Source organism: Podarcis filfolensis, assembly GCF_964270895.1.
Source record: "Podarcis filfolensis genome assembly, chromosome: 15".
Taxonomy (NCBI): domain Eukaryota; kingdom Metazoa; phylum Chordata; class Lepidosauria; order Squamata; family Lacertidae; genus Podarcis; species Podarcis filfolensis.
In genome coordinates, this window is record NC_139618.1 from 16325419 (window position 1) to 16353397 (window position 27979).

The 27979-nt window shown below is 45.7% G+C and overlaps 1 protein-coding gene across 1 annotated transcript in view; it reads left to right on the forward strand.

The window, feature by feature from the left end:
• LOC310750435 (relaxin receptor 1-like) overlaps positions 1-27668 on the forward strand; it is a 29767-nt gene extending 2099 nt beyond the window's left edge. Inside the window, exons 2-18 of the mRNA XM_083588586.1 lie at positions 10555-10701; positions 11484-11588; positions 11831-11936; positions 12994-13065; positions 13538-13609; positions 14518-14589; positions 14784-14855; positions 15784-15858; positions 16574-16645; positions 20695-20766; positions 21888-21959; positions 22471-22542; positions 22658-22729; positions 23877-24106; positions 24261-24671; positions 25271-25486; positions 26132-27668. Of these exons, the coding sequence (XP_083444712.1) occupies positions 10555-10701; positions 11484-11588; positions 11831-11936; positions 12994-13065; positions 13538-13609; positions 14518-14589; positions 14784-14855; positions 15784-15858; positions 16574-16645; positions 20695-20766; positions 21888-21959; positions 22471-22542; positions 22658-22729; positions 23877-24106; positions 24261-24671; positions 25271-25486; positions 26132-26319 (2126 nt within the window). The 3' untranslated portion in view covers positions 26320-27668. The remainder of the gene's footprint in view (positions 1-10554; positions 10702-11483; positions 11589-11830; positions 11937-12993; positions 13066-13537; positions 13610-14517; positions 14590-14783; positions 14856-15783; positions 15859-16573; positions 16646-20694; positions 20767-21887; positions 21960-22470; positions 22543-22657; positions 22730-23876; positions 24107-24260; positions 24672-25270; positions 25487-26131) is intronic.
• The last annotated feature ends 311 nt before the right edge of the window (positions 27669-27979 follow it).

Here is a 27979-nt window from a genome sequence, read left to right on the forward strand (position 1 = left end):
GTAAGATTCTTGCTGCCGTAACTGCATACTGGAATAGCTTACAGTCTTTCCTTCTTATCTCTTTTCCTGTGATACCTAAAAGAAAAGCTTCTGGTTTCTTGACAAAAGTATATTTTAACATTTTTTTTAGTTCGTTATATATCCCTTCCCAGAAGTTCTTAACTTTCTTGCATTCCCACCACATGTGATAAAATGTTCCCTCCCTTTCTTTGCATTTCCAACACTTATTGTCCATTTTATACATTTTAGCTAACTTGACAGGTGTGATATACCACCTATAGAACATTTTCATCACATTTTCCTTCAATCCCATGCATGCAGTGAATTTTAAATTTTCTTTCCATAATTTCTCCCAATCATCAAATTGGATATTATATCCGAAATCTCTAGCCCAGTGTATCATTACTGATTTAACTTCTTCGTCCTTCGTGCACCATTCCAGCAATATCTTGTACATTTTTGACAAAATCTTATTATCACTGTTAATTATATCCATATGAAACCTAGAGTCTTTTTCTATATACCCCTTTTCCTTTGCATCTTTCTTAAACATTTCATTTACCTGGAAGTAGTGTAACCAATCATATACATAGTCCTTAACTTGTTCATATGGTTTTAGTTTCCATTTTCCTCCTTCCTTCATTACCAAATCTCCGTATGTAGCCCAATTGCCTCTCATGTTCACTTTCTTTATACTCATAGCCTCCAACGGAGATAACCAATGTGGAACCCTTGGTTCTAAAAGGCTTTTGTACCTGTCCCATACTTCTATTAACGAATTTCTGAAGACGTGGTTTCCAAAGCCTTTGTGAACCTTTTTCTTATCACTCCATAAATAAGCGTGCCACCCGAACCTGTTGTCGAAACCTTCAAGATCTAATAATTCCTTATTTTCAAGCTTAATCCAATCTTTTAGCCAGCAAATACATGCTGCCTCATAATATAGTTTCAAATCTGGCAGGGCGAAGCCTCCTCTCTCTTTCGCATCTGTAAGTAATTTATATTTTATTCTTGGCTTCTTGCCCTGCCAGATAAACCTTGATATCACTTTTTGCCAATCATTGAAGGTTCCACTCCCCTTAATTATGGGGATTGTCTGAAACAAAAATAACAGCCTTGGGAGCACGTTCATCTTAATTGTAGAGATCCTGCCCCAAAAGGACAACTTCATTCTATTCCACACCTCCAGGTCTTTTTTTATACCTTTCCATATTTGAACATAGTTATTCTGGTACAGGTCAATATTTTTAGTTGTTAACCATATTCCCAAGTATTTTATTTTCTTCACTACTTCTATCTCCGTTTGTTGTTGCAATATTTCTATCTTATCCTGCTCCATATTTTTAGCCATTATTTTAGTTTTTTTCTTATTCAATCTAAACCCGGCCACCATCCCAAATTGTTCAATCTCCTCCAGTACCTCTCCAACGCTTTCTAATGGTTCCTCCATCGTTATAACCAGATCGTCGGCAAAAGCTTTCACTTTATATTCATTCTGACCTACTGTTACCCCTTTTATTCGACTATTTTGTCTTATTGCATTTAAGAAGACCTCCAGAACCGTTATAAATAACAGTGGCGAGAGCGGACATCCCTGTCTTGTTCCTTTAGATATTTTTATATCTTCAGAAACCACATTATTAACTATCAATTTAGCTCGCTGCTCTGTATATATTGCCTTGATACCATTAAAGAACTCTTCTCCTACCTCCATATATTCAAGATTTTTCAACATGAATTCCCATATTATATTATCGAAGGCCTTTTCAGCGTCCACAAACATTAATATCGCTTGCTTCTCGTTTCTGGCATGCAGATATTCCAAAGTGTTAATTATATTTCTTACATTGTCTTTCAGTTGTCTGCCTGGCAGGAACCCTGCTTGGTCTTTGTGGATAATACTCATTAATATCTTTTTGATTCTCTTTGCTAAAATACCCGCAAATATTTTATAATCTGTGTTCAGCAAAGAAATAGGCCTATAATTTTTTACTTGTGTTAAGTCTGAATCTTGTTTGGGAATTAATGTTATAAATGCTTCTTTCCATGTTTCTGGAATCTCTCTTGTTTTTAAAATATTATTCATTACTTCTTTCAATGGGGTCATCAAAACTTCGCTCATTTCCTTATAGTATCCTGATGTAAATCCATCTGGTCCCGGGGCCTTTCCTCTCTTCAATTCCTTTACGACCTCTTTAATCTCATCAACTTCAATTGGGGTATTCAGCTTGTCTTTTTGTTCTGTCGGGATCTTCTGCACCTTTTTATTTCTTAGAAATCTTTCAATTTTTTTCACATTATTTCTTTCTTTGTCCTTATATAATTGTCTATAAAAGTCCAAGAATCCTTTCCTAATTTCTTTTGGGGAAACTTTCTCTTCTCCATTCACCATAATTTTGTTGATTGTATTCTGTTCTTTTCTCTTTTTAATTTGCCATGCAAGCAATTTGCCTGATTTGTTCGCATATTCAAAGTTTCTCTGTCGCAATCTTTTGATGTTCCATTCTATTTCCTTATTTATAATAATTGAAAATTGCGTCTGTAAAATCTTAATTTCTTGTTTAATCTTTAAACTGTTTGGTTTTTTAATTAATTTTTGCTCCTTTTCCATAATCTGATTCAAGATTTCTTTTTTCCCTTTTTCCCTAAGTTTGTTCTTCAATGAGTTCTGCTGAATAAAGAAACCTCGCATCACTGCTTTGCTTGCATCCCAAACAATGTTAATCTTTGTACCTTTATTAAGATTATCCATAAAATATTCAGTTAGTTTCTTTCGTGCCTTATCCATGATCTTTTCATCGTCTAATAAATAGTCGTTAATTCTCCATCTAAAAGATCTTTCCTCAAATCCTTTTAATTCCAATTCTATTGGGTTATGATCTGAAATTACTTTAGGTTGAATTTCAATCTTTTGAATTCTTGGGGTCAATTCATTTAAAACCCAAATTTGATCGATTCTTGACATTGACTGATTCGGTTCTGAATAGTATGTGAATTGTTTTTCCAGCGGGTGTCTGAGCCTCCAAATATCAATCAAATTACAATTCTTAGTCATTGAGAAGAAAGTCTTTGGCAGTTTCCCTTCTTTGTTTCTTCCTTCTCTTAATCTATCCATCTGTAGAGAAACCACGCCATTCATGTCACCCATTATTATGATCTTCTGATCCATATAATCAAATAGTTTTTCTTCCAAAATTTTATAAAAATCAGTCTTATTTCCATTAGGTGCATAGATCCCGACAATTATTAAATTTTCGCCTTGCCACTTGATCTGGACTGCTATAATTCTCCCATCTTCGTCTTTGAAGAGTTGTTTAGCTTCAATTTTGTTTTTGAGGTATAGAACCACACCTCTTTTTTTCTCTTTATCTGATGATATAAATTCATTCCCTAGTCTCTTATTTATCAAAATTTTCCTGTGTCTTCTTGCCACGTGCGTTTCCTGCAAACATATAATGTCCAAATTTTTCTTCTTAAGAAATTGTTCAATTTTATTTCGTTTTCTTTTATCGTTCATCCCATTAATATTCCAATTCCATAATTTTAACGCCATCTTGCAGTCGAATTAAATAGTTTTATTTGTTTACTTATAATCTATCTTCCTTTTCTGCTTCCTCTTCCTCTTCCTCACCTCCTTCTTCGTCTTCTTCTTCTTCCTCGGATCTTTTCCCTTGCTCCTCTTCCTCATCCACTGATTCTAACTCGTCTCTAAGTCCTGATCCTCTTCCTACTCCTGCACCCTTCACATCTTCTTCTTCAACTTGTAGTTCCTTGTACCTTCTCGTAAATTTCCCAATCTCTTCTGGGCTTGTCAACCTGCGTTTTTTAGTTTTGTAAAAGAATGAAACTCCTTCCGGAAATTCCCATCTAAAATCGATCTTATTTTTCTTAAGTATCTGTACCAGTGGCTTATATGGATCTCTTCGTTTCAACAGCCTAATCGGTATGTCTTTAAAAATAATTATGTAATTTCCATCGATGTACAGTCTTTTCTCTCTGTTCCTCTGTAGTATCAAATTTCTCATCTCCCGATCTTTAAATGTAATTAAGCAATCACCTGGGAATTTCCTTGCCTTTGTTGTTCTTACTCTCATTCTGAATGCATTTTGTACTGTTTTTGCCACATCTTCCATTGATAGTTCCAGCCACTTCGCAATTTCTACTATCAGCTTCTCTTTAATATTTTCATTCTGTATTTCCGGTACCGATCTCAGCCTCAGGTTAACCTCCCTCTGTCTCAATTCATTCATGGCAATTGTATCTTTAATTTCCTCCTGAGATTTGTTAATTTCTGTTATTTCCACTTTCAGCCTTTCTTCCTCCCGTTTCACCTCCTTCATCTCCAATTTAGTTTTTTTCAGGCCTTCTTCCACAGATTGTGTTCTTTTAAACACCTCTTTTATTTGCCCCTTCAGTTCATTCACTGTCTCATCAATTTTTTTGTCCATTTTCCCAATTTTGTTATCCACTTGTTCCATTTTCTTATTCACTTGTTCCAGTTTAGTATCCAAATTCTTTTCACTCTGTTTAATTTCTGCGAACATTTTCAATATTTCTGCTCTAAAGTCAGATTCTTGTTTAGATGCTCTCCTATCAGTTGGCGTTCCCCCCTCCATCCCTTTCTTTTGTTGGTGTGTCATTTTAGTTCAATATCTTTAAATATAGTCCCCTTTTCACCAAATCCCCACAATAAAGTCAAATTTCAAAACTTAGATTCAAATATATAATAAATGCATTAAATATTTAAGAGAAAAACATGACTTATAAGCCAAAGTTAGTCCAACATCTCAGTCACAGATGAAAACCAATCTTCATGCCCCCAATCGGGCTAATCCTTGATTCGGCTTTCCTTTTAATTTTGCAATTATAATCCAAATGTAGTCCAATTTATAATCCAAGTGATGTATTGTCCCTCTTACAAATCCAAGTTGTATAGTGTTTATAGAAAGAAAGGGTTGTGGGTCTTGTCGCCAAACTGGTTTAGAGACCAAATTTATAATCCAAAAGGAGATGTTCTTCACAGCCCAAATATAGCCATCTCCTCTTCCATTGATTGTTGGAGTCATAAAAATAAACAAAGTTCTCTGCTGGCAAGTCGGCTTCTTTCACTCTACCACATCCCAAGAGGAATTTTCCGTCCAGAGAGTACAAAGGAGCTGGGAACTATCAAAGTCACATAAACTAGGGATTTCTATACAGAAACAGTTCGGAAAATTTTCCACTGGCCGAGAAAGATCTCAAAAAAAAACAAGTTGTAGTTACCAATTTCTGCCACTAGGGGCCAAAGTTCAATTAGAGAATATGGTTTATAAGTCCCATTTAGATTTAAGTTTTTGTTCAATTTAATAGAAGAGACGCAAACAAAAGGAAAATCCAAATATATTAAATCTCAGACGTTGGGGTTGTGGCCCTTTCAAATTGCCCTCTATCCATAGTATCAAATGCTGTTTATCTTCAGAAAAAAACAGGAAAAAAGGAAAAAAGAAAAAAAAAGAAAATTCCAGAGACCGAAGGCTTCTCTTTTAACTCCTCCGTTCCATCGACAATCTCGAAATGAACCCAAATACTTTCTGTTCTCCCTTTTAACATATAACTTAGGTTTCTTTAGGCTGGCAAGATACTTCAACTTTGTTTCAAAGAGTTTCGAAAAGTTTTAAAAGTTATGGGAGAAACAGAAACAGTAGCCGCTAGAGGCAACTTACTTTCGCTTTCCTGCTCTGCTGTATCGCTGCGTCAAAGCTGATCCCAGAAAGAAAGCCGAACTCGGAAAAAAAAAAAAATTCTTGATAATCTGGAGCTTCCTTTAGGTCCAAATCTTTTAATTTTAGTCCAAATAGGTCCAAATTCCTTTAGTTTTGAGAGCGGAGCGCTGTTCCTTGCAAGCACGGGGCTTCGCTATTCGAGTGCAGCAATGGCTTCCCGATAGCCCGCTATCCCGTTCCGCCGTACTCTTCACCCTTTTTGGGGGCTACCTGACGGCCGGACGGGCGGCTCTAGGGCACTGCCGGGAACCTGGGGCCTCGGACACCCTCCAGAGGCTTTTTGGGGGGTTACTGCGCCCTGTAACACCCCCTTTTCACCCGAAATAGCTGGGATCTTTCTCTCCGAAAAATCCCTCGCTTGCGACCAGATCGCGCTCCACCGGAAGTCCCGCCTCTCACCCTTTTTTGAACACCCTCCCTTGTGGAGTGTTCCCTCACCCTCCTTTCCCCTCTCCTTGGGAGTCTTCTGAGAAGCCGCTTCTGCCACCCCTGGTCTCTGAGCTGTACCCCCAGCCCCAAAGTGAGGTGCCTCCTTGCATTGCCCCACAGGGGCCTGGGAAGAAGATGCCCCCAGCCTTAGCAGCCCAACAGAGACTGGCCAAAGGTGAACGTGAGACCAGCACCTTACCTTGGGAGGCAGCAGTGAGCACTGCTGTGCCTGCTTGTTGGAAAGACTCCCCTTCAGCACTGGGCACTCAGCTCCCAGGTACACCTTGCACACAACAAGGACAAGATAGGCCAGCACACTGCCTGTCTGCCTATCTGCCCAGCCTCCCACTTGTCCATCCCTTCCCAACAGCAAGGGCTGGCAGACTGGTTGGCTGGGCTCTCTCGCCTGCTTGCTTGCTTACTCCAAAGCTTCCTCAGCTCCTGGCAATCAGCCCCAGAGGCACCATTTGCCTGTGGAACTGTAGCCAGGGCTGCTGCAACAAACAGCTGTACAAGCCTTTGGAAGGCAAAAACATGAAAGGGCATCAGAGGAAGGAGGAAAGGAAAGAGCGACAGAGGCCAGTGTTGCTTGTGGCACCCCTGGCCAGCATTCAAGGCACCCCAGGGTGCCACAGCCCACTGATTGAAAACCATTGGTTTAGGCCAATGGCTCATCTAGTTCAGCATCCTCTTCTCCCAGTGTCCAAACAGATGCCCCAAAGGGGACTCTACAAGCAGGACCAGAGCAGGAGCAGAGCCCTGTGAGAGGCCAAAATTCAGCATCCCTCTTGCCTTCTGTTCTGCTCAATTCACTATGTCATAGTTGTGATGCCCTGCGGCTCCCTCTAGGCTTGCGCTGCCTTTCTCCCTTCCTCCCAGGATCTCCTCAACCAGAAGCATTGTGTGAACCCAGAGAGAACTCATTCCTTCAAGTATCTTCACCCCCAAAAGAATGTAACCCCGAGCATTTCTTTATCCGTTTGGTATTCGTGGCAGCTGACCCCCCCTTCCTTCAGCTCTGCGGATGTCGTGTCCCTCCTTTGCATGAGCGAGTCTGTTTATGTGTGATGTCCAACGCTCGGAAATGCTTGAGTGAACCAGCCATTCAGCACGGATCCTGCGAAGTCTGCTTGCGTCAACATTTACGGGGAACGTTGCTCCACTGCTAATGGATTAAATGATTTTCTGCTCCTACAGTTGTTAGGAGTCTAGAAACAGCAATGACGATTCCACGCTGTGATCGTCTTCTACAATATTCCACTACTGCATCCACATATTTTGTTCAATGAGTGTACGACGCTTGCCTGTGCGTGCAAACTGTTGAGATGTACACTCATACAATCATGGAGAGGCAACTTTCCTGTTGAGTCACCCTCTGGCTTCTGAGATTTCACCGGGCAGCCAGTATGGTATTGTGGTCAGAATGTTGGTCTAGGACTTAGGAGAGTCCAGGGTTCAAATCCCCATCCAGTCACGAAGCTCATTGGGCAACTTTGGGCCAGTCAGTCTCTCTTACCCTAACCTACCTCACAGGGTTGTTGTGAGGAGAAAATGAAATGGGAGGAGGAATTTCACGTGAGCTCCATGGAGGAAAGGTGGGATGGAAATCTAATAAACAAATGGCACTAGCCCGTTAAATTGGCCTGGCCCTAGCATTGGGCAAAGTGGGCTGCCTGCCTCAGGTAGCAGATGCTGGGGGAAGTGGGAGGTCAGTGGTGGCAGATCCCTGGCTGATTTCTTCTGTGTGTACTGAAGTATAGGTGGGTTCCCATGGGGCAAGGCACAGTAATAACAGCAAGAACCTTTATGGAACTACATAACTGGGAAACAGAGGCAAAGCAACTGCTTATACAGTGGTACCTCGGGTTACATACACTTCAGGTTACAGACGCTTCAGGTTACAGACTCGGCTAACCTAGAAATAGTACCTCAGGTTAAGAACTTTGCTTCAGGATGAGAACAGAAATTGTGCCACCATAGCGCGGTGGCAGTGGGAGGCCCCATTAGCTAAAGTGGTACCTCAGGTTAAGAACAGTTTCTGGTTAAGAACGGACCTCTGGAACGAATTAAGTTCTTAACCCGAGGTACCACTGTACAGTAATACCTCGGGATGAATATGCTTCAGCTTAAATATTTTCGGGTTGCGCTCCGCGGCGACCCGGAAGTAACGGAGTGCGTTACTTCTGGGTTTTGCCGCTTGTGCATGCGCAGACGCTCAAAATGGCATCTCGCGCATGTGTGGAAGCGACGAAACGCGACCTGCGCATGCGCAGTCGCGTCTTACATTCGCTTCAGGATGTAAATGGGGCTCTGGAACAGATCCCGTTCGCATCCAGAGGTCCACTCCCACTCCTAAAATGATTGGCTGTCTAAACTTCCAAACTGCGAATCATGACTCAGAGTTCAAGGGTCAATGGCAGAGGCCCAAATCCTGAAATGTTCTGTGATTAGACAACACGTATCGTATCAGAACACAGGAGCTCAGAATCCTTAGTCCAGACTCAAGCTCAGGCAAACACAGACCAATGAATACATAACATGTATCCCGTGGCCAGCTAAACTAGGAGGCTGCCCTCAGATGCCATGAAGAGTGTGGACCACTCACTGGGCTTGCTGTAGAATTCAGCTGCCGGTCTGGTCAGGTTCTGTAGGTGGAAAAGGAAGATCCCCCATTTTGCCCTGCCCTGCAGGAAGCAAAATGCAGTTACATTTTAAAATCATAGAATTGCACAGTTGAAAGGGATCCCTAAGGGTCCTTTAGTCCATCCTACTGCATCGCAGGAATTGCATGCTAAAGAATCCCAGGCAGATGGCCATCCGACCTCTGTTTGAAAAGCTCCAATGATGAAACGTGCACCACCTTCCGACAGAGTCCAAACGTTGCTGACGATCACCAGAAATGGTCACACTTGGGCCATGCATTGGAAACACCCCCCCCCCCCGCTTTAGAAGGTGCTCAGATGTTGACAGCTGGACTCATACTTCTGGTATTCTTTATGGTCCAGACTCCCAGCAACTCCTGGACCAGCTCTCATGTTTGGAGAGTGATTAATCAAAGCTGCAGGGAAACTTTTGCTCCAGGCCCAGGACTTTTAAGTAGTTTGCAGAAGGTTGATTTAACTCCTGCAGGTTTTGTTGGGATCTAGGATCCTCCCCCTGTCCCCGAATCCTCCCCAAGAACAAACATTTCAGATACAAACAATAGTAAATTTGGGTAAGCTGCTGTTGTGCCTCAAAGGGACGGGGTTTTTTTGCAGAGCTTCAGGCCTTCCCAAATATTTGCCGTCTATTTCTAACTTTGGCGAAGAGTAGTCAACAAGACAGTTGAAATGTGGGCCATAATTCAGAGCTGATGTGGAAAAAATGCCTTGCCTGTAAGCGAACAATAGCTCATGGGATGTCAACTTTGGGAATTTTTTCAGGTCCTCTCCCCCCTCCCTGTCCCAATGTGATGATCTTTCTTGCACGTAGACCTGGTCTCGAATCCTCAGGATGACTCTGGCCCAGTAGAGCAAACCTTTAGCTTCTTGCTGTCTGCCCAGGGGCATCTAATGGACTGCAGTCGGTCATCGTTTGAGCAAGCTAGGTTAGAATCACAGGATCATAGAACTGTAGAGCTGGAAGGGAGCCCAGGGGTCATCTAGTCCAGCCCCTCCGCAATGCAGAAATCACTGCTCAAGAATCCAGTGAATCATAGACTCAAAGAATTGTAGAGTCCAATGCCCTGCAATGTAGGAATCATGGCACAGTCCAACTGGGGAAGGTGAGTCCCACCTGCAAATCCCAGGTCCTAATTTGACACTCTAACCACTACACAACACAGCCCTTGTGACAGAATAGACTTCGGTTTTAATTGCCTGTGAAGACACCTCCTTGATCAAAACTGACATTTCTGAGGGGCGGAACACAAGCCCCTTGAGAGTGGTGTAGTGGTTAAGGTATAGGACCAGGATGTGGAAGATCCGGGTTCAAATCCCCCACTCAGCCATGAAGCTCACTGAGTGTAACGTTGGGAGTCAGGGTTGTTGTGAATACAACATGAGAGGAGGGAGAGCCATGTATGGCACCTGGAGCTCCTTGGAGGAAAGGTGGGTTATCAAGGCATAAATAAACGTAAACAAACAAGCAAAATGACTGTGAAGCCCCCATGGCTAGTGGATATCAACATTTTGAATAGGGCCAGCCTGCTCCCCCAGGAGTTAGTCTTCCTTACTCCTGGTACTCCCTCCCTAGGGACATTCCCTATACTTGCAAGACTGGCACTCTTTATATGCTCAGGGAAAGCATGTCACTATTACTGTCTAAACATGAAGAAGCGGGATATAATATTTCTGGTGTTTTGTCTCAAATTCCCCTTTGACAGAGGCTTTTCCGGCTGACTCTCATCCAGATCATGGCGGCTGTTCTTCCGGAATGTTCCCATGCGAAAACATGACCGTTTGCTTACCTCAACTTCTCCATTGCAATGGGGTGATCAACTGCGACGACGGAGCCGACGAAGAGAACTGTGGTAATTTCTTCTTAGACTCTGTGAGGCTTTCCCCCCTCAAGAGGTGGCCAAAGAAAGCATTCTAACCTTTGGTGGCTCAGGGAGCCTTCAGAGATTCCTAGAATCACAGGATCGTAGAGTTGGACGGGATCCTCACGAGTCATCGAATTCAACCCCCTGCAGTGCAGGAATCACAGGTCCAGAATCTCTGACAGATTCTGCTTATAAACCCCCAATCACAGAATTGTAGCATTACGAAGATAAAGCTCAGTTGTGAGATTCAGGTTTTCGGTGGCCCCAGAGTTCAGGTCTCCTGAAGTCCAAAGTTGGTGGCAACTGTTAAGGAGAAACTTTAGGGTAACCTTTGGTTTCCACTTCTCAAGTTGGGAATGCAGGTGTATGTATGGGAAGAAGGGAGCTTGGTGGTCTTGGTACATGGGCCAAGGCTCCCTGACAAAGAGAGCCAGTGTGGTGTAGTGGTTAGAGCACCAGACGAAGACCTGGGAGAGACCAGGGTTCAAATCCCTGCTTGGCCATGCAGCTCACTGGATGACCCTGGAGGCCAGTCACTGACTCTCAGCTTAATCTACCTCACAGGGATGTTGCTGTAAGACTAAATTGGGGAGGGAAAGTACATAGGTCACCTTGAGCTCCCTGGAGGAAAATTGGGCTCTATAACTAACTAACTAACTAACTAACTAACTAACTAACTAACTAACTAACTATGATAAGTACTGAGGGAGAGGATGAAGCTCAGGTGCCTGAACTTCCATCCATAACAGAATCTGAATCCTTCCTTGCAGTGAATGATGTTGGGTGGCCCAAGATTTTCAATGAACTTCTCAGCAACAACGGCAGCAGCAGCAGCAGCAGCAGGACAAGTGATGGATCGAGAGTGGCCAACTGCAGTGAGTATATTTTTGTGTGCGGCCACATTCATACCACCCACAGCACGGGTTGGGCTAGATGACCCTTGGGGGAGTCCCTGCAATTCTTTGATTCTGCGATTGTTTCCATCCATAGCCATCTTCACCCTGCCATCCCTTTTCCTGCCTAATCTGCCCTCGCCCCCACCACCCTGTTCCTTGTGCAAAATCATCATTATTCCATTTCTGGACTCTTAGCTGGCCTTCCGCTCTGTTCCCTCCAGCCCTAAATCCGTACCCAGTCGGATGCGGGTGTTCGGGGACCGCCGTGAACTGTCAGGATCAGGGCCTGCGTGCCGTACCCCAGGTCTCACCCAGCGTGACAGAGCTGTGAGTAATGGCGGGCGAGATGTCCCTGCCAACCTAGTCTTTGGGCAGCTGGCACAGGGGTGGAGGAGGAACGCCATGGGGTGTGTGGAGGTGGCTTCATTCAACAGCAAGGAGCTAAGGCTATGCAGACCAAAGCCACTCTCCGCACCCCAAGGCAGGTGGAAATATGTGGGGCATTTTTATTGTTTTCCTTACATATTCTTTTCCAACAAACTGTAATAGCACCATACATTCCCTTTGACTCTGAAAATTCACTTGGAAAAAGAAAAAAAGGAAATATGTGGGGTAGAGGAAATGGCACTCCTGAATTGCAAACGGTTGCACTAGACCAGCCTTGGGGTCCCTTCCAAGATTCTATGATTCTGTACACAGGTGTGATGCTGGCACCTGCCAGAGCCTCCTGCCAGGTGGGCTCACAAGTGGGGTGGTGATTTTAAATTCAGGCAGAGAGCAATGGGGTTAAACTGCAGGGAGAAAGGTTGATACTGCGATGTAGGAGAATTACAGAGTTGTAGAGTTGGAAGGGGACACAAGAGTCATCTAGTCCAACCCCTTGCAATAATGCAGGAATCATGGCCAACTTCCTATCTTTTCAAAAGAGCAGTTAAGAATCTGACCAGCAGCCATTTAACCATTGCACTCAGGATTTTGCCCTGAGGTTTCTGTCTGTCATTTTGCTAATCTCAACAGTATCTTTAACTGGGAGTGTTATTAAAAGGTAATTAAAAATATATATAAATTTGATTTTTTTTTTGCAGTCACATCTGATTTTTGTCCAAAGATTCATTCCTTCCCCCCACCATTCTGGGTCATTCAGTTGTTAGGGACGACTCTGGGCATTCAGCAAAATCTCCCGATTATTCTGTCTCTAGGTCTGCACCTAAAGTGTGAATGCATCCAACAGGTGTTTATAGACACCTGTTTCATACAGAGGGCCAGGATTGACCGTGCCTCTGTGGTGCACATACATTCATTTGCAAACCTGGGTTTGTTGCTGTGTAATGTGTGAAACCGCCTTCGCAGCTGCTGGAGTCACTTTTTGTTCTACTTTTCTTAGAGATCTGAAGAATAATGAGATCGTTTCCCTGCTGGACTTTCAGTTCATTGCCTATGAGCAACTGGAGTTACTGTAAGTATGATACCCAATCCCTACATTTCTGCAACTTGCAGGGGGGGTTGGACTAGATGACCCTCGGGACCCTTCCAACTCTGCAGTCTGACGATTGTATGAGCTGCACAGCCTATGCAGGAAATTTGATACCAGCCTTTAAAAATCTGCATTTTAGAACCCTCTGTTTTCATAGTGTTCTTTTTTAAAACAACAACAACAATGAAATGTCTCCAGCCTGGAATTAAATGTTCCTGAGCCAATGTGGAACCCTCAGGTGTAAAATGCAACTAATCCGACAATGAACGCTGGCCTTTGCGATCATTGCATCACAGGGGGTTGGACTACAATATTCTTGGGGTGCCTTCCAATGCCACAATTCTACGAATCCATGATTGATTTCCTAGGTTCTGGTGGGAGGGGGCAAGAATACCATGGATACAATATTAATCCTGAGGATATCTCACTTTTGTATAATTTTTTTTCCAAACAGCTTCCTACAAGATAACAGGATCCAGTCAATATCCGCCTCTGCATTTGCTGGACTTGTGAAGCTCAAGAAGCTGTGAGTTGATGAGCTTTGGTTTTGCTGCATGGGATCAGGCAGGTCATGCAAAAAGGAAAGAAAGACTTCTGTGGGGGGGGGGACCACCTTGCCTACCCCAGCTTTACACATTCCAATAGGTTAACAGGGTGTCAGGGACTGGCTGGATACTGAGGAGTGGTGGCTGGAAAAAGTGGCATTGGGGACTGATGTGGAAGACAGAATCAGTGATCTGGGGGATCCAGTAACAGCCAGGAGACAAGAGACAGAGGCAGGATTGGAGGGAAGAGCAGGTGCAGGAGGACACACAGAGAGAGATGATTCTCTATGATTCTATGACTTTGTGTTGTCTATGGATGGCTTGGAGGTAGGAGCATAGCTGTCAACCTTCCCTTTTCTTGCGGGAAATTCCCTTATTCCAGCGCCATTTCCCACTGCTTCCTGCTGCTATCCCAGATTGTTAGATATCCCGTAGACTGTCCCCGGGATAGGTGAGGCTGCTGATCCCTTATTTTCGAGGCTGCTGATCCTTTATTTTCAAATCTGAAAGTTGACAGCTATGCGTAGGAGGCTCTACACATGCTTTGTCTGGGGCAAAGAGAACTTTGCCTTCGTGTAGCCCCTTCCTTGTTGGATGCAGAGCTCTGCTTCTTTACCCCTCACCCCACTGGGAGCCCAGCCCCACACCTCAGCGGACCTTGCCCCTTTCCTCACCTGCTCCTCTCACCAGGCTCCTTCCAGGTACCAGGTGCTGTTGTTTCCCAGCTTTCTAGGTAGAAATAATGACACACACCCCCAGATCAGGCATAGACCTGTAAAACCAGAATGCCGGAAAGAGACCTCCATTGTCTATTCCCCATAGGAATTAGGAAGCCTGAACCTTGACTGTATTATCCAGAACAAACCCAACCCTTCTCTTGTCATTCCAGGTATCTCAATTCCAACAACATTACTCATCTGAAGCCTCGCATCTTCCACAACTTGCTTCGTCTCAAATGGCTGTAAGTACATAGAATCATAGAACTGTGGAGCTGGAAGGGACCACGAGAGTCATCTAGTCCAACCCCCCGCCATGCAGGAATCTTTTGCCCCATGTGGGGCTCAAACCCTCGACCCTGAGATTAAATGTCTCATACTGGATGGAGCTATATCAGTAAGCTCACCATACCATGATCTCCATTTCGCCCCTCCCTAGAATCCTGGAGAACAACAACATAACTGAAATCCTCGCAACTGCTTTTGAGGGGCTGAAATCGCTTCTATTTCTGTAAGTATGGAGTTTATGGGGTGGGAAAGGGGGCACTGGAGTCTTGCTTCCACATCCTCTGCTCCAGATTCTGTCCTGGGAATGATGTCATGCTTAAATGAAATCTGCATGTGTTTTCAGTCAGGGGCACTCACAGTCTTTAATTCACAGCAAGCAAATACAGGAGGAATATTAAGTTACACTCGGACTATAGAGCAATAGAACTGTGGTGCTGAAAGCTTGGCTTTGGCTGGACTTCCTCCTCCAGCCCCCCTACAATGAATCCCTGACAGGTGGCCATCTGGACCTACACTGGCTCCCAGTATGTTTCCGAGCACAATTAAAAGTGTTGGTGCTGACCTTTAAAGCCCTAAATGGCTTCGGTCCAGTATACCTGAAGGAGCGTCTCCACCCCCATCGTTCTGCCCGGACACTGAGGTCCAGCGCCAAGGGCCTTCTGGCGGTTCCCTCACTGCGAGAAGCCAAATTACAGGGAACCAGGCAGAGGGCCTTCTCGGTTGTGGCACCCGCCCTATGGAATGCCCTCCCACCAGATGTCAAAGAGAACAACTACCAGACTTTTAGAAGACATCTGAAGGCAGCCCTGTTTAGGGAAGCTTTTAATGTTTGATAGATTACTGTATTTTAATATTCCGTTGGAAGCCGCCCAGAGTGGCTGGGGAAGCCCCGCCAGATGGGCGGGGTATTATTAATAATAATAATAATTTTGCCTTGGTTTAAAAGCCTCCAATGAAGGAGAGCTCACCACCTCCTGAAAGAGTCTGTTTCGCTGCTGAACACCCCATCACCAACCCTAACCCTAACTGCATTACAGCCTTGGCAATTCTGTTTTCAGTTCCTCTCCTTATGATCCCTGGCATGGACTTCTTTCCATTTTCATGGGTGCACATTGTCCATCACCATTGATCCCTTTGTCCTTCCATTCCAGGGACCTGCACAACAACCTCCTGAGAGGCCTCCCCAACACGTCAATCTGTTCAGAAATGCCGAAGCTGAACTGGCTGTGAGTTCCTCCTGCCTTTGAATTTGGGGAACAGAGAGAGCAGGAGGGGCCCATCTGACTTGGGCAAGGTTCAGCCATCCTCTGCGTTCAGCTCTGCTCTGGAGAGCTGCTTTGGCTAGAGGGTGGGATTGGAGAAGGGGGCAGCAGGGCTCTGTTTAAGGAGAGACGGCAGGCGGAGGGACGTGCTGCTGTTGTCTACCTGCACCCACGTAGAGGAGGGTCACCTGTCTCAGCCTCCTTTTTGAAGACTGTGGAGGGTTTGGCTGGTTGTGTATGGAGGGGTCAGGCCTTGGCACCCCGGCTGGGTGCAGAGAAGGGCTGGGATAGGCAACATCAAATAGAAAGCCTTGAGATTGTTCAAGTCCTTTTACAAAGGCAAGGCTGGCTTTCTGGTGGTGGCCCCATCTACATTATATATTTAAAGCACTCTGATACTGCTTCGGTCATGGATTCCCTCAAAGAATCCTGGGAAGCGTAGTTTGTTAATGTTGCTGAGAGTCATTAAGAGATCCCTCTTCCCCTCGTGGAGCTACAATTCCCAGAAGGTGAAAGGGATCGATGTGTTTCCTGCATTGCAGGGGGTTGGACTAGATCAGTTCTACGATTCTGCGATGGATAAACCACCTGCAGCTCTCTGAGGGGTCTCCTAATGCCCTTAACAAACTACAGTTCCCAGGATTAAAAAAATTCACTGCTTGCTTTCTCCACCACCCAGGGATCTCGAGGGGAACCAGCTTCACACTCTGCAAAGTTCCAGCTTCCGAGGATGCAATGAAGTCACTGTTCTGTGAGTGTAACAGTCTTCCTTCCTTCCCCTTGTATTTCTCTTTGTTTTTCATGCACACAGCCTTAGCTGCACAAATCGCAATCTGTTGGGATCCCAAACAATTAGAATAATAGAATCAAGGAATGGTAGAGCTGGAAGGGGGTCACATAACTCAGTCATACCCTCCAGTATTTCTTTGATGAGAATAGAGGCATCCTAAAGAAAAGCAGGACATTCTGGGATGAAATATACTTGGAGTCGAGTGTAGATTTCATGCTCTTTATTCAGCTCATAGTAGTGAGGAATGGAAGTTCCCCCAGAATGTCTGCTTTATATACATTATTTACACAATGGGCCCCATGTGACTGGCTCATTATGGGATTCTCCTGTAGGCCAATCAGGTTGCGGATTCACTTCCACCTGGAGTTGGATTGGGTGGCTCCTGCGGACCAATCAGACTGCTGCATTCTGGATCCTATTGTTCTAGGACCTATCAGACTGATGCATTCTGAATTGTTCTAGGACCAATCAGACTGCTACAATTTGGATCCTATTCAGCTGAGTACATAACATGGGATCAAATCAGAAACCGGGACGGCTTCTGTAAATCTGGGACTGTCCCTGGAAAATATGGACACTTGGAGGGTTTGCTACCTGAGCCTCCCGTGACAGAGTTGGATACAGAAGCACCCCCAAACTGCGAGCCTGCTCTTTCAGGGGGAGTGCCACTGAATTCAGACTGGACAGGCAACTTAGCAGTCTCTCAGACACGGGAACAGCTCATCCACAGGATCTCCATCTTGCCAGGATTCAAGCTCAGCTCGTTTTTCCTCATCCATGACGAAGCCATGAGTTTCTTCTGCAGAACGTGCAGGGCTGACCCACATTCCACTTTTCTGAAGTGTGACAGTTTTGTTGCCTCCCTTGGAGAGGATTCAATCCACTTGCCTTGCATTGTGTATATCATCCCTGTACACATGTCAAAGGCAGCCTTGGAATGTCCAGTTCCACATGTCCAGCTCTCAAGAGTCAAAAGGGACGCAGCTCTTGACTTGCTTCTATGGATATTCAAGGAGGGTCAGCCAGCCTTAGCAAGTCGTTGGCCACACTTGAACCAGTCTCTTTTTGTTCCGTGCAGAGAACGTGAAATCCATGTAGGCAGGGACAGGATTAGGCCTTCTGGCTCTGAATCTGAGCTCTGTCCACTTTTGTGTGGGATATCAGCAAGATGAGGAGGGCGATTGAGGGGATCAAGGGTGTGGGAACCAAGCCTTATGAGGAATGGTTGATAGAATTGTAAATGTTTAGCTTGGAGAAGAGTTGATGGAGAGGTGACATGAGAGCCACCTTCAAACATCGCATGGAAGATGGAGCAAGCCTGTTTTCTGCAGCTGCAGAGTGTAGAACCCAAACTGACAGATTAATACAGTGGTTCTCAAACTTTTTGTTTCATGGGCCACACTTTCAGAATAAAAAATTACTCATGCCCCACCAATATTTTCTTTATTGACAAGAAATACATTGGAAAACAAAAATAGAACACATATAATATGATCGTGAATGGGGTAACTGTACCCCTGAAGGACCAGGTGCGCAGCCTGGGAGTCATTTTGGACTCACAGCTGTCCATGGAGGCACAGGTCAAATCTGTGTCCAGGGCAGCTGTTTACCAGCTCCATCTGGTACGTAGGCTGAGACCCTATCTGCCTGCGGACTGTCTCACCAGAGTGGTGCATGCTCTGGTTATCTCCCGCTTGGACTACTGCAATGCACTCTACGTGGGGCTACCTTTGAAGGTGACTCGGAAACTACAACTAATCCAGAATGCGGCAGCTAGACTGGTGACTGGGGGCGGCCGCCGAGACCATATAACACCGGTCTTGAAAGACCTACATTGGCTCCCAGTACGTTTCCGAGCACAATTCAAAGTGTTGGTGCTGACCTTTAAAGCCCTAAACGGCCTCGGTCCAGTATACCTGAAGCAGCGTCTCCACCCCCATCATTCTGCCCGGACGCTGAGGTCCAGCACCGAGGGCCTTCTGGCGGTTCCCTCATTGCGAGAAGCAAAGCTACAGGGAACCAGGCAGAGAGCCTTCTCAGTAGTGGTGCCCGCCCTGTGGAATGCCCTTCCAGCAGATGTCAAAGCGATAAACAACTACCTGACATTCAGAAGACATCTTAAGGCAGCCTTGTTCAGGGAAGTTTTTAACGTGTGATATTTTACTGTATTTTTGGTTTCTATGGAAGCCGCCCAGAGTGGCTGGGGAGGCTCAGCCAGATGGGCGGGGTATAAATAATATATTATTATTATTATTATTATTATTATTATTATTATTATTATCCAGGAAGTATAAAACAATGCAGCTACATAAGAACATGAATCATTCCCAAAATATAATATTTATTGTCCTTGAATCTTCCTGCCACACTTACCATCCTCTCCTGCCACACCAGTATGGTGCACCACATCCTTTGAGAACCACTGGATTAACAGAATCATAGAACTGTAGAGTTGGAAGGCACCCCGAGGGTCATCTAGCCCAACCCCTTGCAATGTGGGAATTGTGGCTGAAGAATCTCTGATGGGTGGCCATTCAACCTCTGTTTAAAAACCCTCCAAGGAAGGAGAGTCCACCACCTTCAGAGGGAATCTGTCCCACTGTCAAGCAGCTCTTACTGTCAGAGAGTCCTTCCTAAGGCTTAGTCAGACTCTCCTTTCTTGTCATTTGAATCCATTGGCTCGGCGCCTCCTCTCTGGAACAGCAGAAAACAAGCTTGCTCCAGATCTCTTACAAAGCACCGTTCTCCCCACCCCCCCGCCTCAGGTGAGGGTTTCAACAAGAGCTCCCCAAGGTATAACTGGGTTCATGGAACCCAGAGTCTCTGTGCCATCAGCCTTCCCATCAGCGTGACGTCTCCATCATCTGTGGCTTTGCCCAGGAATGTGATCCCCAAGACCTTCTCATGTCAACATCACAGAAAGATAAACACAGGGAAGATGGGAGGCATAAACACCCCCTGCCATTGACCCTGCCCCAGTGACAGTTTTATAGGGGAGATGAAGCAGACGAAGACCTTCTGTGTGAACCAGGGAATGATGGAGCTCTTGCCCCCTCCATCTCCTCATTGTCTTCACTGCTGAAGGCTAAATCCCAAAGGAGCCAGGATGTAAGAGAGAGGCTTTCCTCCCTGTGAGAGGCACCTCTGAGCCACACATTCGAAGAGCTCTGCTGGGTCAGGCAAGTGGCCCCACTTACACAACATCCTGTTCTCAAGGTGGCCAAATGCTCCTAACATTCTAAGAATCCAGATAGACTGCCTCTGGGTCTGGAGGTTCCATGCAAGCACCAGAAGAGCCCTGACGGATCAGGTCAATGGTCCATCTAGCCCAGCATCCTTTTCTCTCACAGAGGCCAGCTAAATGACCCAATGGGGATACCCCACAAGCAGGACCTGAGCACAAGATCACTCTTTGCCTCACGTGGCTGTTGTGGGGATTAAATGAGGAGGCCAAGAACCATGTGTGCCAGTTGTCCTTGTGAGGGTGGCGAGACTGAGAGAGGCAGTGTGGTGTAGTGGTTAGAGTGTTGGGCTAGGACAACTCTACTTGGCCACTGCATCTCACCTTAGCCTACCTCACAGGGTTGTTGTGGGGGTTAACTGAGGAGAAGGAGAGAACAACACTTTGAGTGACTTGAAGGAAAGGTGGTATACAGTGGTACCTCGGGTTAAGTACTTAATTCGTTCCGGAGGTCCGTTCTTAACCTGAAACTCTTCTTAACCTGAAGCACCACTTTAGCTAATGGGGCCTCCCGCTGCTGCCGCGCCACCAGAGCACGATTTCTGTTCTCATCCTGAACCAAAGTTCTTAACCCAAGGTACTATTTCTGGGTTAGCGGAGTCTGTAACCTGAAGCGTATGTAACCTGAAGCGTATGTAACCCAAGGTACCACTGTATAAATGAGAATGGATGGATGGATGGATAATATAAACTTTTTTAAAAAAAGAAAGTGGGGGGAGAATAACACATGATGAACGTATCCTCATCTTTGCTTGCCTTTGTCTTCCAGAGTGCTGAACAGGAATAAGATTGAGTGGATCCAGGCAGGGACTTTTTCCAACCTCAACAGCCTGGTGGAACTGTAAGTGTATCTGGCAAGCCTTCACGATAACTGGCCAGGCCTGCCTGGCCAGGATGGTTTGTCGCTGGAGGGAGAAAATCCAACTGGTGCCTCCCACTGGCACCTGCTCCACATTACCTAACCTGAAAAGGTTGATCTGGATTCATTTATTTTGACATTTCTACATTGCCCTCTCTCTGCTGCCCACTTACATCTTCCGGCTGAGAGTTGTTAGGAGATTCCCTAGTCCCATCACAGAATTACAGTTCCCAGAGTTCCCTGGGAAGAGAGGCAGGGCAGTGTAGTGCTTAGAGTGTCCTGGGAGATCAGGGTTCAAATGCCTGCTTGGCCATGAAGCTCATGGGGTGTGACTTTGTGGGCTGGTTTTTGCTGATATTCACCTGACCTACACAAGGTTTTTGTGGAGATTAAATGATGTGCAGGACAACCAAGGCCACCACCCTGAGCTCCTTGGAGAGAAAAAGCTGGGATAGAAATGCAATCCATCCATCAGTTTGCTAAACCTCTCTAGAAGGGGAATGGGGTGGGACTCTTTACAACTCCCAGCACCCTTAACAAACTACAGCTCCCAGAATTCTTTGGGGGGAAGCCATAACTGTTTAAAGTGGTATCGCAGCGCTTTAAATGGATGGTGTAAACATGGCCTTTGTCTCCAGCCCTGCTGCCCTCAATGACCATTTATGTCTGAGTGGGGAATCTGCCCTTCCTGCAATGGTCAGCCTCTGCTGAGCTGCTTTTTCCAAAACCGAAATGACGGCAACCAAAGTTTCCATCCTTTCAAATCTGGAACCTCCAGGCCTTTCCACTTCTCAGGAAATAAAGTACTGAATGCAACAGACCTTACCTCCAAGATGCATGCTGCTTACCATGGAGATAAAATATTGGTTTCCCTGGAGCCACCACCAAGAAGCCCCAGTATGACTGGCCCCAGGTCACCCAGTGAGCTTCATGTCTGAGTGGGGATTTGAACTTGGGTCTCCCTAGCCGTAGCCCAGCTCTCTAACCACTACACCATACTGACCTATATATTGGTATCAGGTGCCGCAGTAAAAAATGTGGTACGCTGACAGGCTTTCCCTGAATCAGCTCTTCTCAAACTTTCCTTTCTTCTCTTCCAACAGTGACTTGTCCTCCAACAGGCTGAAGGATCTCCTGCCATCGTCTTTCAAGGGTCTGCATGAATTGCAGCAGCTGTATGTATCTTGAAGATTTTTAAGTAGCGGTTGGGGAGCTGCTCCCAGGGATCCTTTAGCTGCGATTCCTGCATTGCAATGGGTTGGACTAGATGACCCTTGAGGTCCCTTCCAGCTCTGCAGCGCAATGCTTCTATATGAAAACAATGTAAAAAAACAAAGGTTTTGATGACGGACAGGGCAGTAGCATCACAGAACAGTAGAGCTGGAAGGGTGATCTAGCTGAACTCCTTGGAATGTAGGAACCACAGCTCGATTGGCTGTAATAAAACCTCAAAGCAGTTTGCAAAACCATCTGTCTGTAAGGCATCAGATGCTTAATGTTACTGCCTTCAAATTCATTAGCAAAAGTAACTTAAAGGTGCACAGAAACGAAACGTCAAAGTTTTCAAAATATCAAATGCAACTTCTGAAATTTGTGTTTTTAGAAATCATGTTTATTAAGCAGATGATAACTGAGATTCCTTTCAAAGGCATCACCCACCAATCTATGCCTTTCCCCTCCTTGCAGGAATATTTCGAATAACCCTCTGCACCAGATCTATCCAGATGAATTTGACGATGTCCCTCTCCTGCGCTCTCTGTAAGTGTCCCAAGCAGCAAAACCCTGACTGGTTGGTTTTCCTGCTGATGCAAACCTCCTTAAATCCTTCCTTGCAAGAGGCAGTTCACCTTTGTTGTTGCTGTTCATTTTGTAGGAGCTTGGAAGGACTGGAGATCCCCAACATTCACAGCCGCATGTTTGAGAAGCTCACCGATCTGCATCACATGTAAGTCACCCTTTCAGAGCTTCAAAACACAGTATGGGGCAGCCCCCTGACACAGGGCAGGTGCTCCCTACAAAACAAGCTAGTAGTAGCTGCAATTTTCTGAGTGGGGCATGGGCAGGGCAGACCACAGGGCTTACCCAATTTCACTTCACTTCAGAGTAGGGGAGCCCTCCACATCACCCCCATTTTGCTCGTTATTTATTGCTGGCACCGTCCCTAACAGGGGTGAAAATGTAAACTTTGGGGCCCAGTGACGTACAAGTAAACTAAAAAAATAAAACATACAGTGACTCCATGTCAATTCCCTGTGAAGTTCCATGACAATCTTCCTATATGCATAGAAACACAAGGTGTTATCAAGAGCTTCAGTTCACGGTGGCCATGCCACCTGCAGCATAGGGAACAGCAAGCATTCCTAGTGGGTGGAGCTTAGGCAAGAGGGGTTTTTTTGCCACTTATTTTTCATGCAAACTTAACCCTAGGGTTTAGGGAGAGGGTGTGTGTGTGTCTTATTCCATTGTGCACCAAGAGATATAAGAAACTTGAGTCATGCGATACTTTACTCCATCCCCTCATATCATTAGGAGAAGGAAAGAAATGTGTACAGTGGTACCTCAGGTTACATACGCTTCAGGTTACATATGCTTCAGGTTACAGACTCTGCTAACCCAGAAATAGTGCTTCAGGTTAAGAACTTTGCTTCAGGATGAGAACAGAAATCATGCTCTGGCAGCGCGGCGGCAGCAGGAGGCCCCATTAGCTAAAGCGGTGCTTCAGGTTAAGAACAGTTTCAGGTTAAGAACGGACCTCCGGAACGAATTAAGTACTTAACCTGAGGTACCACTGTATAGGGAGGAATGAGGCAGGGGTTAGTTACCCCAAACTTCATCAGAAACCAGGAAGTTTTCTCACAGAATCGTGGTTGGAAGGTACCCCAGGGATTCGCAGCTTCTCATCATTAAGTGCTGATCTGCAAGGGAATTCTCACGAAAGTCTTTCTTGCATGGTTGAGGCCAGGTGAATTCAATCTTCTAGCTGCAATTAATAAATGCAATTAGTAACACCACCACCAACAGTAATAATATTTGCATTGGGTGAGAAGACTACCTCCCACCCCCTCGTCTCTAAATCTCCTCCTCCGCGGCAGCTACTTCAAGAAGTTCCAGTATTGCAGTTTTGCACCCCACGTCCGCAGCTGCAAGCCCAACACCGACGGCATCTCCTCCTTTGAGAACCTCCTGGCCAGCGGCATCCTCCGAGTCTTCGTCTGGGTCGTCGCCTTCATCACCTGCTTGGGGAACCTCTTCGTCATCCTTACCAGGTCCTTCATCACCACGGAAAACAGCAACCACGCCTTGGCCATCAAATCTCTCTGCTGTAAGCTTGGGAGGGCTGGAGAGGGGAAGTCAAGTTGGGAAGTGTCATCTAGTCCAGCTGGCTGCAACTCTTTGAGCTAAGATCAGGCTGAAGAAGAGCAGGGCAGGGGTAGTTTGACAGGCACCCGACCATCTCCTCTTTGCCTCTCCCGCAGGTGCCGACTGCCTGATGGGCATCTACCTCTTCTTCCTCGGAGCTTTTGACCTCAGGTTCTCGGGAGAGTACAACCAGCACGCCCAAGCCTGGATGGCGAGCACAGCGTGCCAGCTGGTGGGCAGCCTGGCCATGCTCTCCTCCGAAGTCTCGGTGTTCCAGCTGACCTACATGACCCTGGAGAAATCCTTCTCCGTCGTCTTCCCCTTCAGCCACCACAGGGCCAGCAAGAAGCGGACTCTCTCCACCCTGGCGGTCATCTGGCTCCTGGGCTTCTCCCTGACTCTGGTGCCCTTTCTGTGCAAGGAGTCCTTCGGGACGTATTATGGGAGGAACGGCGTGTGCTTTCCGCTCCAGTCCGACGGGACAGAGCGCCACGGGGCTCGGGTTTATTCCACAGGGATATTCCTGGGTAAGCACCCCTCACTCAGCTGGAGAGCTTTACGGATTTGGAGGGGAGTGGGGGTGCCTATGCTGCTGTGTTGGATGCCAGTTTTGTTAAGGGTAATGGTTGAATTTCCTGAAATGGGGATGTTTACTTATGTTAAATTTCCTTTGGCATTAGCTCGCATGTAATTGGCTGGCTGTGAGTCACGTGAGAGAGCTATTCCATTCTGTTGTGACTGTTATTTAAGTAACTTTCATTTTTAACTGTCTTCTCTCTCTACGTGTGTGAGGGAGAATGGTTGCTGAGAGAAGTTTCTCTGGATACTGCTGAGGACGGTGTGATCTGTCTGATGTGAAACAGACAGAGGAAGATCCCTAAACGTTAATAGGGAAAAACCTGTGTAGGAGCTCTCTATAAGGAGCAAAGTGAATAAGAACGAGAATATTGTAAATATATTCTTCACAGTTACTTCTTTATGAAAGCAAAGGGTTTTTTTTTTTTACAAGTCAGATGTCAGTCAACGTGCTCCCAGATTTAAAACATGTTTCAACTTTAGTAGCCCTGAGTGGCGTCTGCAGAATTCAGAGCCTATTAAGGCTTCTCTTATCCCTTCCGCCCAACAGGTCTGAACCTGGTTGCCTTTGCCATCATTGTGCTGGCCTACGCGAGCATGTTCTATTCCATCCACACCACAGCAGCCAGGACAGGCGAGCGCAGCGCTGTCTCTGTGGAGGTGGCCCTAGCCAAGAGATTCTTCTTCATCGTTTTCACCAATGCTCTTTGCTGGATCCCCATCTTCCTCCTCAAGCTGCTTTCGTTGCTGGACCTGGACATTCCAGGTAGATGCCTTGACCTTACTCATCTTAGAAGCATAGAGTTGTAAGTGGGAAGGGACCCCATGGGTCATCTAGTCCAGCCACCTGCAATGCAAGAACTGCAGCTATAGAATCCCCGAAAGATGGCCACCCAGCCTCTGCTTAAAAACTTCCAATGAAAGAGTCCATCACCTTCCAATGGAGTCTGTTCCACATCTCTGTCTGGAAGGTCTTCCTAATGTTTAGTTGGAGGACAGTTAAGTGTTCAAAGCCCTAAACGACTCAAGCCCCAAATACCTGAAAGGCCACATCCTTCCCTACAGATCCTCTCGGGTGCTGAGATCAGCAGAGGAGGCTCTCTTGCTAGCTCCTCCACCCTTAAAGGCTCAGGAGGTGGCAGTCCAGGAGAGAGTCTTCTTTGTGGCAGCCCCTAAGCTGTGCAATTCCCTCCTCCCAGAGGTGCACCTGGTACCTTCATTGTACAGCTTTTGGAGGATGCTGAAAACACACCTCTTTACCCTGGACTTTGACATTTGAGGCGCACATTTTAAGACCCACCTTCTGTTTGTAAGCTGTTTTTAATGTTGTGTTGTAATGTTGTGAGTCTCCCTGGGACCACAGGGTGCAAGGTGGGTGATTATATTAATACAAACTCCTCTTTCTGGACAGGCACTGTGACCTCTTGGGTGGTCATCTTCATCCTCCCCATCAACAGCGCTCTGAACCCGATCCTCTACACCATCACCACCACCTCCTTCCAGGAGAAGCTCAAGAAGTGTCTTCAGAAGAACAAGCCATCTCTGCAGGATACGCAAGGGAAGAGCTTTGTCTTGTTAACCGTCCACAGCAGCACCTGACATTTAGGCCTTGGGGGGTGCTTAAAAGATGTACAAGGACACTTGAGCAGGCTCCCCATTTGTCCAAAGTGGCAGGGACTAGAAACTTTGACTGCAAGCAAAAGGGTCCACGTTCATGCTCTCTTGCACCCCCTTCTTTTTTGCCCTAGAACAATTTGGAGGCCTTCCTTGATTTTGCCAGGGGGTTTGCAGTCAAGATTGCCAGTGGTGATATGCAGAAGAAAGTGCTCCAGGAGTCAGATGAATGGGACAGCATCTGCCCAGTTTCTTGAAGAGATCAGATTCTGTGGGGATTCCTTTGCCCTCCAGGGTGGAAAGGACATTCGTCATCTGACGAAGTGGTGGTGGGTGGACTCTCCTCCGTTGGAGGTTTTTAAAGAGGCTGGATGATAATCTGTCAGGGATTCTTTAGCAGTGATCCCTGCATTGCAGGCGGTTGGACTAGATGACCCTTGGGTCACTTCCAACTTTACGATTGTGTGAAAGGGAAGGTATTTGCCCTTAAGGAAAAAGAAAAATTAGGAATCCGCTTTAGGCCAGTATCTTCCTGTTCACCATTCAGTGTCAGGACAGGGCGAATTGATGGAGCACCTCTGGATTTAATTCCACATATGGAGGGGGGAAATTCAAATTACTTTGGACTTTGTGTGTGTAGATTTCAGGACTCTTTGATTGTGAGAGACCTTTGGCTGGTACTATAGCCTTCCTCTTATCTCCTGCAAGCACCACTTCCTGCTGCTTAGAAAGTACCATCACTGCAAAAAAGGCAATTGTCCATCATTTGTCAGCTCACATCCATCTTCCATGTGACAACCCTTTGGATATTTGAATATGGCTATCAACTCTCTTCTGAGTCTCCTCTTTGCCAGGGTAGACATACCCAATTCTCTCAACCATACCTCAAAAGGCTTGGTTTCCAGACCCCTGATCATCTTGGTCTCCCTCCTCTGCACACATTCCATCTTGTCAACATTCTTCTAAAATAGTGGTGTTAATAAGGTAATTCTCATTGTCTGTATTATTATTATTTGCATTTCATTTCCACCTGACCTCACTTGACAATTCCATCCCACTGTGACTCATAACTGCGCTTCACACACCCACAAAGTGATTCCTGCATCGCAGGGGGTTAGACTAGATGACTTTTTGGACTTACTCCAACTCTATAGTTCTATGAAGTGGACTATAATCCGCAAACACTTATTGTAAAATATGATTCTTAAGACTTTAAGGCAACATAATACTCTTATTTGGTTTTGCTGATTATTATTTATTACATTTATATTTACGTAGATACACATCTTTACGTAAATATGTAAAGATTATATACCACCGTTATCTTCCCAGGACCTCAAAGTTCTTCTTCACGCAGCATAGTTAAAACCATGGCACTCACGCCACCAGGAGGCAATGATGGCCTAGATGGATTTAGAAGAGGATTAGACAAATTTATAGAGGAGAGGGCTATTGATGGCTAATAGCCACTATTTTGGAGGCAACAATGCTTCTTTATGGGAAGCCTCAGGAGGAGAGAGTTTCGCTCTTGTGCTCAGGTCCTGCTTGTGTGCTTCCCATTGGGGAATCTGGTTGGCCACTATGAGAACAGGATACAGGACTACATGGGCAGCTTTGGGCTTCATATACTAGCGCTATTTTTATG